Here is a 14,809-nt window from a genome sequence, read left to right as displayed (position 1 = left end):
TCTCTGGAGCCTGACCTGTCCATGGACCACCGGCTTGATGGTCTAGATGGGCCCCACACTTCAAAATTGGAACCGGAGTATACTGTGCAAAATCTCAGGTCGAAAATCCGATAATTACATCCCACCCGAAACGGCAAAAAACGGGTGCATGCAAAATCAAGCAGGTTGGGGATGGATATTATTTGAAGGGGAGTTATTTGATACTCCAGCAGAGCGTGATAGTTTATACACACTCACTCAAAATGTACATGCCAGATGCATATAATTCCAATCAAGCCGTCCAAATTGTGGGAACACTTTAGTAGTTCATTGTAAAAAAGTTATATTGATCAGGTCGACCTAATCTTTAACTAATGGATCACTGTTTATTGATTAAGAACAGTGTGCGTATTGGTAAATGGACACATTCGTGGAAGGTTTTGATTTTATTTGTAGATGCACCACACGTGGTTTTTGAGTCCACCGTGCGTATGAAGCATCATACTTTCCAGAGTAGTGATAATATCTTTGATACTGTTGCAGCCCCCAGTGGCTTACTCGAATTTAATTATCTCTCTAAATGAAAGGGATGCTGACTGCACACGGGACACAGCACGCTTTCTATGGGTCCCACTGACATATGTGTCTTATCCATGCCGTCCATTTGGCTTACCCTTCATTTCAGGGCAATAGCCCAAAATTGAAGTATATCTAAAGCTCAAGTAAACCATACCACAGGGCCTTGCTCTTGCTCGGGTGGTAGACTACAGGAGTTTCAACTCTCGGTCAAGAGTTCGGGTACCCATAGGTGGTGAAATTCCACTAGCGTGAGTGTGTCGGGGGTTGTGTGCGCGCATGTATTGAAAAAAGAAAAAGAAAAAGTAAACCCTACCACAGGAAACCTTTTCAAGGGCTATGTCGTCAAATTTATTCATAAAGTTACAAAAAACATAGACAAAAGGAAAATACAAATATTAACATTTATTTTCCACCATATCCTATCATGTGGTCCATTTTACTTTATATATATATATTTATTAATTCCAACCTCATGCTCTAAAATGAACTGTAAACAGATAAACAATAATGATAAAACATGATAAATTATGGTGGGCCCATAGAGCTTACTCAGTACGCACTCTATATCCAACTGATAGGTAGGCTTTAACTGAATCGCTGAGACAAAAAATATCTAACTTCCGCAGTTCAGCAAAAATGTGTTCATAAACTGTAGGTCAGGATCGGTCAAAAATATGATTATGAAATGATAACCTAAGCACATATGGGTCTCAAAATTTAGAAGTTTCAATAATGTTTTGCACGTGTAATATATATCGTAGGACAAGCCTATCAAATGCAACGTTGTACCAGAGTAACAGGTAGAGAATGTGACGATTGATGAGCAGGCACTAACAAGCTTCAGACATGCCGTACAATAAGAAATAAATTAAACCATACAAATAGTGAAACTACAATGGAATTTTATATTGTAATAAGTTGATTCATATTATTTAATTGACGGTCAGTATGAAACCCAATCAATGATCCAAATTCAATAAAAAATGGTCATCAATCATAAGTCAGCGTTATTTGATCAGTATGATTTTTTGGTTTATAACCTATGTATAATGTTTCCAAAGATTTGGATGGTTTAATTTGAGTTAGCATACACTAAATATATAGTTTCCGAGTGCCCGTGTATCGATCATGATAGTCCGCCACAGTATCAAATAGTTCCCTTAGAAAATGACCCAAGGAAAGGGCAATTACGTAAATTCACAAGAAGAGAATTCTAATAAAAAACGCGGACGGTGCTTCCAATCCCAACCTCGCATTTTCATTTCCCAAATCTCTCTCTCTCTCTCTCTCTCACAGTAGAAGCAGCATGACCAGCTCCTCCGCCCCTTCTCGGAAGGTATTTTTCATCTTCTTTCTCTCTCTTCTTGCTCTCTCTCTCTCTCTCTCTCTCTCTCTCTCTCTCTCTCTCTCTCTGTCCGTCTGTCTGTCTCATTTTTTAAATCTCATCCATTTGATTGCAGGCTCTGAGCAAGATCGCCTGCAACAGACTCCAGAAAGAACTGGTGGAATGGCAGGTGAACCCTCCCTCCGGTTTCAAGCACAAGGTCACCGATAACCTCCAAAGGTTTCTCCTCTAAATCCCTCCTTCTCTCGACACTTCCCCATCCCGATAGTTTCTCCCTTCTAATTGGATTTTTATTTTTGTTATTTCAAGATGGATTATCGAAGTCATTGGCGCTCCTGGGACTCTCTACACCAACGAAACGTACCAGCTTCAAGTTGATTTCCCTGAGCATTACCCCATGGAAGCACCTCAGGTCAGAAAAAGAATCTCAGTTTTCTTTCCTTTTTTGTAGAAATTGATTTCTACAACTACCCTGATTGGTTTTGCATACGCCCATTTTCCATTTTGGGATTTGAGGTAGTACGAATGGGGTTTATGCAAATCGGTAATGGTTAAAATGCCGATTTGCATATACCCATTTTTGTTTCTTTGTTTTGAATAATTTTAATTTTTATTTGTTTTCGGAAAAGGTTATATTTCTGCAACCGGCACCTCTGCATCCTCACATTTACAGCAACGGCCACATCTGTTTAGGTAATTTCCCCTATCTGTAAGGTTTCGAGTTTGGTATTGTGGGGTTATTTACAGCCTCCTTTGGAAGCTGTTCTTGACCATTGCAACAGTATTAATGCTGTAACTGTGAAAAATGTGTTTTTGGTTGTAGTTTGTTTGATCTTTGAAATAGGGTATTGTAGAATTTTTTATTTTTTATTTTTCTTTCAATTTTGTTATTTTTATAGCCGGGGAGTTATTTGATATGCTGGTAGAGTATGTCAGCCACACGCACGCAGTTATATGTGGTATGCATGCAGCTCAAATCAAACGGCACCAACTTGTATGACCCACTGTAGATATATGTCCAGTGTTTTAAATAGTGCATAGCATATTGCGTAGCTTTCAGCCCTTTATAGCATGTAGCGGAAGCTATATGGATACTTTAAAAAAATTTAAAATTACAGGAAAAATATGATAAATAGCAAAGGCAAATACAGAAAACAGCAGGAAAATTAGAAAAAATGCTTCATTTTTTCAAAACAAGTTATTAATTATCACTTATCAAAAGCCAATTCATTTATATTTGAACCAATTGTAGTGTGGTGGCTCACATGATGCTTCAATCAACCATAGAAAACAATGGAGAACTGCAACATAGAAAACAATGGATAGCTTCAACATAAAAAAGAAACCACCACCATCATCACCCAGATGGTACATACTACACTACAGAGGACAACCGCTACACTATACACAAATGGTTTTATTACAAGCTTATTCTACATATTGCATGGTACTGGGCCCCCAACAATGAAAAAAATGGAAAATAAAATCAAAATACACCCTAAATCAATATTAAGTCAATCACAATAAAATAAAAGTTATTAGTTGAAATAAAATAGTAAAAGAAATACCTCTATTTAGCTTTAAATGAATTAAAAAAAATGCAAATCTTTAGTTCCACAGTTGTATGGACTTCTAATGGGGAATCTTGAAGTTCTTTGTTTGGGCTCCAATGCTTGTGAAACTTCAGCCGTAGGACCATCTCATAGGGCTGATCAATGTCTTAAAATTTCGTCTCTAACAGTTCCTTGGATTAGGAGAATCAAAGATAGGAAGTTCGGTGGAAAGAGGGCTTGCCATCGTGACTATTAAAGTTTTTGAAAGAGGGCTTTCAAAACTCATTTCTTTGAAAACATTCTGAATAAATGTGGCTATGTGAGTTTCACACCATTTAGAAAACTCATAAATCTTCAACTGTACATGCGTAGGCCCTTGTATAGATGGTTAAGACTGTCAGATATGGATAAATGTAGAAATATTTTTCATCAACAATAGGACCCATCATTTGGATGGTCTAGATCGCTCTGAATTATTGTCACGTGTGAGAAGGATTGATCACCACTATTTCACATCAACAACTAAACTAACATAAAAGGAGAGCTTAAAAAAAACTAGTAGTATGGTCTTGTGTATGCTACGCACACTACACGCTATGTAGCTTGTAGCGTATGCTACATTGGCAACATGCTATTTACGCATGTTACACTACGTAGTGTACGCTAGCAGCTATTTAAAACACTGGATATGTCATAATTCCAAATTGGCATTTTTGTTTGCTGAATTTGGGCCATTCACCCCTCTTAGCCGTCTGGTGGTCTGTGTGGGAAGAGAGAAATGGTAGATGTTTTATGGATACCTCAAACTCGGCGGAGTATCTAGTTCAAAGGGTGAAATATCTGATTGTAGAATGGGCTTCTAAGGTTGGATCCTTGAAGGGTTGTAATTTATCTTTTCTTGGTGAAGAATCGGTCTGCAATCTCAGCGGGTCGATTATCCCTGTTTCTGTAATCCTTTTTTCATTTATAAATAGAAATCGTTACCGTTAAAATAAAAAAAAAAATTTGGGCCATTCATTAGTTTTAATTTAAACATCCATCAGATGTCCACCAATTAGCTAGTTAGGTCATTGGTTCAGTGTAACTTTTTGGTTTCTGACCCATCTAAGGTGGAGCTCGTGGTTTTTATGGTTAAATTTGAAGTTGAAAGCATGCCAAATGTACACTGTCTGAGTTTATGTGTATGAACCATCTCATTCCACGTCATTATCAAAGTTTCTCTCTTTATGGCCAATGTGCGGTATGTCTGCCATCATAACATAATTTTGGAAGAAAATTGGAAGGCATTTCGGAAAAAAATATTAAACAACTTCAAGAAGGTCATATAATATATGATATGATGGCCTGTAGATATAGAATTTGTTATAAATATGATATTATATTGTTGCATTAGTAAGGGTTTTACCATAAAACATGGTTCACTTTGTTTATTTTCTTTTCTTTTTCTTCCATTGATATCCAAGTGGTGAGTGCTTCTTTTCAGAAGACTGAATAATTTTATGTTTGGATTGAGAACTTGGAAGAACTAGAGACATAATTTCGTGTTTCATCATGTTTATTTCAAGCGGTTGGGGAGTGTTTCCTATTTATAGGAATGTTATCACGTATGGTGGATCGTTTTTCATTATTATCGCACCTATATGATTGTTTTTCCATGTGACCATGTTAATCCGTTTATGGGGGTTCCTTGCCCAAAAATAGTGATTGGTACTTGCATGAGCAGCCAAACGCATTGTGCGGAACTTTCGCATTGGAGCATGTGTTATGGCTCTAGAAATGGTAGGTACTGGAGATATGTGAGATGTACTTGTAAAGTCGTGGAGTGAATGATTTAGTGCTGTTGCAGGCTTTACATGTTCATGCATGTAAAGTATTTGTTAGGGAGAGTTATCAGGCAATATTTCGTCTTCTTCTTCTTCTTCGTCTTACTCCTCCTCCTCCTCCTCCTCTCTCTCTCCCTCTCTTTGAATGGCAAGCCAGGCAATATTTCTCTTACATGCAGTGTTTGAGTTATCGGCGAGAAATCGATAATATCGCCGATATTATCGGTGTTGCCAGACCTGCGATACCGAAACCCCAATATTTCGTTTCTCTTCTAGATGTCGCCGATATTTTCGATATTATCGGCGATATTTTCGGATCACTGGCCAAATCAGCCAACTCCCCTATAGATTTCGATAAAATAGGCAAAACAAATGCCGTGTTTTCGGCGACATTAGGCGACGACCCTCTTATTCGGAAAAAAATATAGAAAAAGAAGAAGAAGAAGAAGAAGAAGAAGAAGCTCTCTTACCTTTTTACTCACGTGGTCAACAGCGCCGGATCTTTCAGAAGAACGAAAAACCTAAAATCCCCTTTTTCCTTCGAATGGAATAGCTTTGAAAGGAAACTGGATTCTACCTAGGCTTACGGGGATTTGATTTGGGATTTGAAAAAAAAAATCGGAATTTGGGGAGAGATTTTTGGGAGCTTTAAAATCGCCATGGTCGGGGTCGGTTTATCAAAAAAAGGGCAGTGGAATGGGTGGTGTACACACAGTAGCTGTATAGCTGCTGTAGGTACGTGGCGTGCGCAGACGAGCACTAACGCTCCTCGAGCTCCGAGTTGTACGAACGGTTCAAAGGAGATTAAAGTTACGTGGGCCCCACAGTGATGTATTTATTATATCTACACCGTTCATCTATTTTTAGAGATTATTTTAGGGCATTATCCAGAAAATGAATCATATCCAAAGATCATGTGGACCACACCACAAATAGCAGCGGAGATAATGATTTTCACTGTTAAACAATTCGTTGGGCCACCATAACGTTCTGTAGGCCCCACCATGATGTATGTATTGTATCATTACCGTCCATCTATTTTTCGAGACAATTTTAGAGTATGAGATCAAAAATGAGGTATATCCCAATCTCAAGTGGACCACATTACAGGAATAATGTAGACCATTAAAAACCTTTTGGGACCTATAAAAGTATTGGATCAAGCTAATATTTGATTTTTGCCCCCATCTAGGTTTGTATGACGTAATCATACAGATTGAATATCAAATAAATAGTACAGTGGGCCATAGGAGGATTTTAATGGTGGATATCCAATCATTATTGTTTTCATGTGGTATGGTTCATTAGAGATTTGGATCTGACTCATTCTTTATCTATTACGTTAAAATGATATTTTCCAATGGTTGGACGGTGTGGATACGAAGTTGAAAGCATGCCAAATGTACACTGTCTGAGTTTATGTGTATGAACCATCTCATTCCACGTCATTATCAAAGTTTCTCTCTTTATGGCCAATGTGCGGTATGTCTGCCATCATAACATAATTTTGGAAGAAAATTGGAAGGCATTTCGGAAAAAAATATTAAAGAACTTCCAGAAGGTCATATAATATATGATATGATGGCCTGTAGATATAGAATCTGTTATAAATATGATATTATATTGTTGCATTAGTAAGGGTTTTACCATAAAACATGGTTCACTTTGTTTATTTTCTTTTCTTTTTCTTCCATTGATATCCAAGTGGTGAGTGCTTCTTTTCAGAAGACTGAATAATTTTATGTTTGGATTGAGAACTTGGAAGAACTAGAGACATAATTTCGTGTTTCATCATGTTTATTTCAAGCGGTTGGGGAGTGTTTCCTATTTATAGGAATGTTATCACGTATGGTGGATCGTTTTTCATTATTATCGCACCCATATGATTGTTTTTCCATGTGACCATGTTAATCCGTTTATGGGGGTTCCTTGCCCAAAAATAGTGATTGGTACTTGCATGAGCAGCCAAACACATTGTGCGGAACTTTCGCATTGGAGCATGTGTTATGGCTCTAGAAATGGTAGGTACTGGAGATATGTGAGATGTACTTGTAAAGTCGTGGAGTGAATGATTTAGTGCTGTTGCAGGCTTTACATGTTCATGCATGTAAAGTATTTGTTAGGGAGAGTTATCAGGCAATATTTCGTCTTCTTCTTCTTCTTCTTCTTACTCCTCCTCCTCCTCTCTCTCTCCCTCTCTTTGAATGGCAAGCCAGGCAATATTTCTCTTACATGTGACACATAATTTAAAAATTAGGTGCTGTCTTCTAACATGCTTAGTGATTTTGCTTTTTTCTCCTTGCCGGATGTGTGAGGGGAATGTCATTGGTCTGCGGTTGTACTTCGCTACTTCAGTCAGCTGGTTTGTTTGGAAGTTCCGTGCTTTTGGGATTTCTTGTGAACACTTTAGTTTTTAGACACTCCTTTTCAGTTGACGTTTTCTTGCTTTGTTTGCGCATGTTGGGAAAAGAGTTGGAATGGGACATGTAATTGAGGTGCACTGGACTTCATATGGTATGATAAGCCATCGGTTTCTTCTCAGATACTTTCGTACTCCTTTTTGCCTAATTACTTTTGAAGCTTCCTCGTCATCATACTGAATAAGTTCATAGAACCTTTTAATGATAACATGGGGACCAATCTAGTAGCTTTAGTGATGGAAGCACTGGCACTAAAGTATAAGTGCAAATTGAAGGACTAGGCCTTGGAATGATCAAAATTTAATTTTAACATTGCTATTCCCCCCTAAAAAGAAGCTGCTCGAGCCCTAAACATGGGCTGACGAAGTTGGCCTTTTGAAATCTTAGATGGCTGGCTATTGAAAACCATGATTCACCTATTGTCAGCTGTGGTCAACCATTGGTCAGCTCAATGGAGTTGCTGATGGGATGAGGTCTGAGAATATAATCTTCCCTCTCAAAGGTTCTGGGTGCTTGAAGCCCAAAGATAAAATTTCTGGTCTGCTCCATTATTCACATTGGCACTTGGGCATACCTTGGTACTTATGTCGGTTGACCTGGAGACAACCAGCTGGCTATTCGTCTAGGAGATAACTTTAGAAGCAATTTGATGCTTGCCCCACCTGAATTGGGTGAAGAAATTTGAAGATTTTGTACTTGTCTTAATCCCTTTATGGCCAAGGGCATCTTGGTCATTCTTCTTTCCTTTTATAGTCTAGCTTCTGTTTAACAAAATTCTTTGCTTATGGCCAAGGGTATTATATAGCCAAGGGATCCAGTTCCAATCATCTTTGTGGATTGGAGATTCCTTCCTCTTTATGTAATCTAGCTTTTACTTAATGAACTTGCCTTCATACCCTTAAAAAAGGATATTTTGGTCATTTTGTAAAAAAGGTTATTAGTGAAATCCTCATTAAAAAGGATTAGCTGATCCTTTTTAAGACAAGGATTACATGTCATCTTCTAAAAAAATGAGTCAATTGTTTCCTTGTGAACTGGATTCATTAGGTAGAATATATTTATTTTTATTAAGAAAACTTGAGTCTAAGTTTTGGAAGCCGTCAATTAGAGTTTGGGAGGCTTCTTGTTAGGGAAGTCTCTTCTTAAGATTTTTTTTTTTTTCTTTTGGTTCTAAGGGCTAGGATCAAGAGTTTAGGCTTGATTTTTCTTGTTTGTTAAGCCTTTTATTAAGATTTTTTTATGTTGGTTCTAAGGGCTAGGATCAAGAGTTTAGGCTTGATTTTTCTTGTTACTTGAGTCTTTTATTAGGATTTTTTATGTTGGTTCTATGGGCTAGGATCAAGAGTTTATGCTTGATTTTTTGTTATTTCTCGTTACCAGTCATTATACTGTGATTGATCAAATATCTCTTAGAATTGGTTCCATGGTGAAAGTTGCAGCAGTCCCTGTCTTTTCTTGGGTTCTGCTATGGTGTAGATGGCTGTGATACCTCTCTGCTATCAACATCATGGATTTTTATTTGGACCCAAGTGCATTCTTGAGTATAGGATCTCGTTGAGTGGTGAGTTTACTGCAAAGTTCTCTTTGCTTGAGTGCTGCAGCTTGTCATTATTTGCTACAATTCTTATTCTAATACTTTTCCTGTGTTTACTTTGGTTGCTTCAGTTTCTAGATAGATCTACCTTGCTAGTGGTTATCGACCATGTCGGCAACTTCGTTCCGTCACATTGTCATTGTGAACACGCCTTAATCTAAAATTTATTCTTGCCATCTGGTTTTTGGGTTCCTAGTGAGGTGAAGTTCAAGCAAGACCACATAAGTCTGATAATTTCTCTTCCTAGTCATGGGAAGAATGCTAGCATACCGTAATTAAGAGTTTGGGTTCTAATTTTAAAAATGATATATGGAAAGGGGAACCAAACTTACCTATTGGAAGGATGAAAGTTTTTCGTTGATCATATACATTATGATACAACTCATACAGCTTATCATGATCATATCCATTATATGTTTTAGTTTTTTTATTTTTATTTTTTTTTTATTTTTTTTTTAATATCATGCATCGTGTCCGTTACATGTTTAAAACTTTAGGGTTCTATTAAGCCCCCCTCTTATTCAACAGCAACTTATTGAAAATTATAAATAGGCCCTTATTAGACCACATATTATGTGAAAGTTCTTTTAACTATACTCTCAACACTCCCTCAATCTGAGCATAGATATCTATCATGCCTACTTGCTATGAACATATTCTAATTTGATCTTGACTACACCCTTGGTGAGAATGTCAGCCAGCTTATTCTCATTTGTTACAAATGGTAAGTAAAAGATCTTGAGAGATAACTCCCTCACAAATGAAGTGCCTGTCAACTTTAATGTGCTTTGTACGATCATGCTGAACTTGATTTCATGCTATGCTAATGGCTGCCTTGTTATCACAAAATAGCTTCATAGGAGCATCCACCTTAATTCCCAAATCACGAACAAACTTTTCAGCCACAATAACTCTGCCACACCATTTTCCATAGCCCCATACTTTTGCTTTAGCACCAGACTTTGCCATCGCAATTTGTTTCTTGCTTCTCCAAGTGACCAAATTTCCTGTCTAAATAGGCCTTCAAATGTTTCAAGATTCTTTCAACCGCTTCTCAGTGACGAACCCATGGAGCCTGCATGAATTGACTCACCCCACTTATTGCATATGCTATATTAGGGGTGCGTTTGGTAAACTGAATAAAAAAATCTGAAATTAATTTAAGTACTAGATCCATTTTGTACTAATAGTGTTGGAATGCCTGTTTAGTAAACTGTTCTTGAACACTGAAATTTAGTACTCAATCCAAATTTTATTTGTTTGGTAAAAATGTTTGAAATTTGATAAATTTACCAAATTATCCATGTCCTAACATGATCCGAAAAAACGGATGGAATGGGAGGATTTCTCACAAACATCATAGTGGCCCTACCTAACTTCCCATGGTAGAAAGTTCCTGCTAAAGGCTTTCACTAGCAATCTGCGTCAGATTAGGGGTTATTGGTAACACTTTAGTGTGTGTTGCCTTGACCATAAGGCCCACCTTGATGTATGTGTTGTACATCCACGCTGTCCACAAGTTTTTACAGCTCATTTTATGCCATGGTCTTGAAAATGAAGCAGATCCAAATCTTAAGTGGACCAACCGACAAGGATTGAATGCCCACCACGAAAAACATTTTGTGGGCCACAAAAGTTTTGGATCAAGCTGATATTCATTTTTTTCCACAATCCTGGTCTATGTGACCTTATAAAAAATTGGATTTTTTTTTTTTCCCTTTCACACAGCCAACACACCCCACACACGCCCACGCACTCACACCTCAATGGGTGCTCGAACCCATGACCTCATGTTGAAACTCTTGTGAGTCTAAAATTGGATGTTAAATAAACATTGCGTGGTGTGCCCCACCACCGACCTTGGTGGTGTGTTGACGTCCCTTGATGTATGTGTTATATCCACATAGTCTATCCATTTGGGGAGATCCTTTTAGGTCATGAGCCCACAAACGAGGTAGATCTAAAGCTCAAGTGGACCACACCACATAAAGTAGTGGGGATAATGATTCCTACCATTGAAACCTTCCTAGAACCCATCATGATGTTTATTTGTCATCCAACCTGTTCAAGAGGTTACACAGACCTAGATGAAGGGAAAAAACAAATATCAAGTTGATCCAAAGCTTCTACGGCCTCCAAGAAGTTTTCAATGGTAGACGTTCAATCCCCAATGCTTTTTGTGGTCCACTTGAGCTTCGTATCTGCCTCATTTTTGGGCCCATGCCATAAAATGGTATTGTAAAATGGATGGATGGTGTAGATATGACACATTATGGCGAGGCCCACAAAACTTGGTGGTGTCAACACAGTGGTGTTTGGCACACCATGCAATCCGTTTTATGTAATGGATTGCCTAGTATAGAACATGGCAACAGAGGCGGGTACGGTATTGATGTGGCAAAGTTCTATACGCCCCACTATGATGTATGTGTTAGATCCACACTAGTGTTTCAAATAGTGCCCGTAGCATGGCTGTAGCACTACGTAGCGTCCTAAATAGCGCAAGTCCCTTGTAGTGTACGCTACAGGGGTCGTAGCGTACGCTACAGCTACGTAGCGCGTAGTGTACGTAGCGTAAGCTACAATGTATTTTTTTACTTTTTTATTTTTTTATTACTTTTTTCATGTTTCCTTTGTATCTAATGTTGAGGAATGTGACACTGGTATTGTACTTGATACTTTTAACCTATCTGATTTTTATTTCTTTTCATAATTGTAACTTGTGGTTTCAATTAGACACTATTAATTAAAGTGGTTTGCTTAGAAAGTTGTTGATGTGATAATTATTTGATTTGGCTTATATATGTGGATTGGCTTTTAATAAATGATAACTCATAAATCATTTGAACATGCTTATAATTGATTAAATGAATCATCGTTTAGGCATTTTTATATTTTTTTCCTTTTTTCTGCTATTTATTATATTTGTCCTATTTTTAAATCAAAAAATAGAATTATCGTGTACCTTATGCTACATGCTACGTATTTATGCTACACGCTATAGAGTGCTGAGCACCACACATCACACTAACTGATCCACACTGTCCATCCATTTTTTCAGATTATATTAGTTCATGATCCAAAAAATGAGGCAGATCCAAAGCTCAAGTGGACCACACCACAAAGAAAAGTGGGGATTGAACGTCTACAATTGAAAACTTCTTGGGGCTGCAGAAGTTTTGGATCAAGCTGATATTTGTTTCCCCCCCTTCATCCAGGTCTATGTGACCTTATGAACAAATTGGATGAAAAATAAACATCATGGTGGGCCCTAGGAAGGTTTCAATGGTGGGTGTCATTGCCCCTATAGCTTTAGGTGTGTGGTCCTCTTTAGTTTTGGATATACCTCATTTTTCGTATCATGTCCTATGTTGATATGGAACATTGGATGGATGGTCTGGATATAACAAATACATCATAGTGGAACCTACAGGACTTTGCCAAGTCAAAACGGAGTCCGTACGGAAGGGGCAAAATTGTCATTAAAAAAATAATGCAAAGCCACTTGCCACATTCCAGACGCATCACTTACCGCTTTCCGGTCATGAACCATCCCGGAATTAATTTCGTAATTAATTTCCATTAAGAACTTGTTTTAAGTGTGTTAAACAAACACCCAAAATAACGTATTAAGCTGCTGAAATCTGATTTTTCAGATTTCAGGGGCATATTAAGTGGTAAACAAACAACCCCTAGGTTTGTTGAGAGAAAGATATAGAAGTTGGCCAACCAATCTCTGATACATCTCTTTGTTTGGTAACAACCCCCCCTTCGGCTCAACATATGAATGGGATCAATAGGAGTTTCTACCAGTTAGGAATCTAGCTCAGTAGTCTTCTTAAGTAGGCCTAAGGTGTACTTTTGCTAAGATATAAACATCACCTTCTTTGTTCGAGCAATCTCTATACTTAAAAACTATTTCATATTTCCTAGATCCTTAATCTCAAAATATTTTGCCAAAAATTTCTTCAAATTTCGTATCTAATCATCTCCTATCACCACAGTATCATCCGCATAAATAATCAAAGCTGTAGTAAATGGATCCCGTTGCCTCACAAAGAGAGTATGGTCAGCATGACTCTTAGAATCAGCAATCTTCTTCACAGCCTAACCAAATCTCTCGAACCAAGCCTAGGGAGATTTTTCTAGTCCATAACTAGACTTCTTTAAGCTATAGACATTTCCTTCACTGTTGGGGAACCTGAAATCAGGTGGAGCCATATACATTTCTTCCCTCAAGTCTCCATGGAGAAACACGTTCTTCACATCTAGCTAATACAACAACTAAAAAAAATTGACCCCAAACAACAATAGAACCCATGTGGAGTTCATATCGGCTATAGGTGGAAACGTTTCCTTGTGGTCAATCTCATATGTTTGAGTGTTTCTCTTATCAACAAGCTTGACTTTATACCCTTCAATCGACCCCATCTACCTTGTGTTTAATTGTGAAGACCCATTTGCAACCCATTGGCTCCTTCTCTGTGTAAATCTATCAATTCCTGCATGCCATTTTTCATTAATGCCCTCATTTATTCATCATAGCTTCATGCCACTTTGGTTTGGAGACTGCCTCTTGGAATGTGGAAGGCAAAGAAACAGAAGAAACTGAAGACAAGAATGAATAAGAGGAAGGAGACAAGGCAATGGGAGCACTATCCTCAAAGGAAGAAGAAATAGACATAGGAAAATGATTACTTGGTTCCAAGAAATTGTAATTAGTGAGTAGGTGTGTCACAATGATCACATTTTCTAGCCTTTTGTGCATACTTGTAGTTCCTTCGCCTATGAGTGTTGTGCTGCATTAGTAGTAGTATTAGTAGATCACCTTGGACTTATTGAAACACCAATAGCCGATGTAAGGAATAGGAGTAGCACCTGACGATTGTAAGGAACAAAAAAAGGAAGGAGATAAACTGGAGAATGATCCCTCTCTTCTAGCTCACTAAGCTCCCCTTGAAGAGATGCAAGATTACAAGAAAAATAAGACGTGTACTTGAAGTAGGTGACATTCATAGTGACACAATGTTTCTCGGGCACAAGATCAAAATGTTTGTATCCCTTTTGCGTGGAGGATATCCTAAAAACACACCTACAATGGCTTTTGGATCTAACTTGGTCTGATTCAGACCCAAACATAAATAAAACACACACCCAAGGCAAAGGACTTGAATTTTTTTTTTTTTTTTTGGGGATATCATGGATGACATACGATTAGTAAGATAGGTGGCTGTAAGCAGTGCATCAGCCCAAAAACATTTGGAACGTGCATCCCTGTTTAGAGCTCCGAGTAACTTAAAGAAGATGGTGATTCTTCCGTTCTGCGACTCCATTCTGCTGAGGAGTGTACGGACAAGAGCTTTGATGAATCATTCCATACTCTTCTAAATAACCTAATTCATATTCGGAGTATTCTTGAGAATTATCTGACCGAGATATTTTTATTTTCTTATTAAACTGGGTGAATATCATCTTATTAAACCTTTGAATAATAGATGGTACTTTCATCACGAGCC

The 14,809-nt window shown here is 37.8% G+C and overlaps 1 protein-coding gene across 3 annotated transcripts in view; it reads left to right on the top strand.

Moving 5' to 3' along the window:
* Positions 1-1,770: 1,770 nt before the first annotated feature.
* The window catches only part of LOC131248892 (probable ubiquitin-conjugating enzyme E2 16), a 52,359-nt gene continuing 39,320 nt past the window's right edge, over positions 1,771-14,809 (top strand). For all 3 annotated transcript variants that reach the window (XR_009172529.1, XR_009172528.1, XM_058249396.1), the window contains exons 1-4: positions 1,771-1,894; positions 2,019-2,122; positions 2,213-2,315; positions 2,533-2,596. Coding sequence is in view for 1 of the 3 variants with exons in the window: in XM_058249396.1 (XP_058105379.1) it covers positions 1,865-1,894; positions 2,019-2,122; positions 2,213-2,315; positions 2,533-2,596 (301 nt within the window). In the remaining 2 variants the exon portion in view is untranslated. The remainder of the gene's footprint in view (positions 1,895-2,018; positions 2,123-2,212; positions 2,316-2,532; positions 2,597-14,809) is intronic.

This window comes from Magnolia sinica, chromosome 6, assembly GCF_029962835.1.
Source record: "Magnolia sinica isolate HGM2019 chromosome 6, MsV1, whole genome shotgun sequence".
Classification (NCBI taxonomy): Eukaryota; Viridiplantae; Streptophyta; class Magnoliopsida; order Magnoliales; family Magnoliaceae; genus Magnolia; species Magnolia sinica.
The sequence above is the reverse complement of the archived record's forward strand: the minus strand, read 5'-3'. Positions and strand labels throughout refer to the sequence as shown.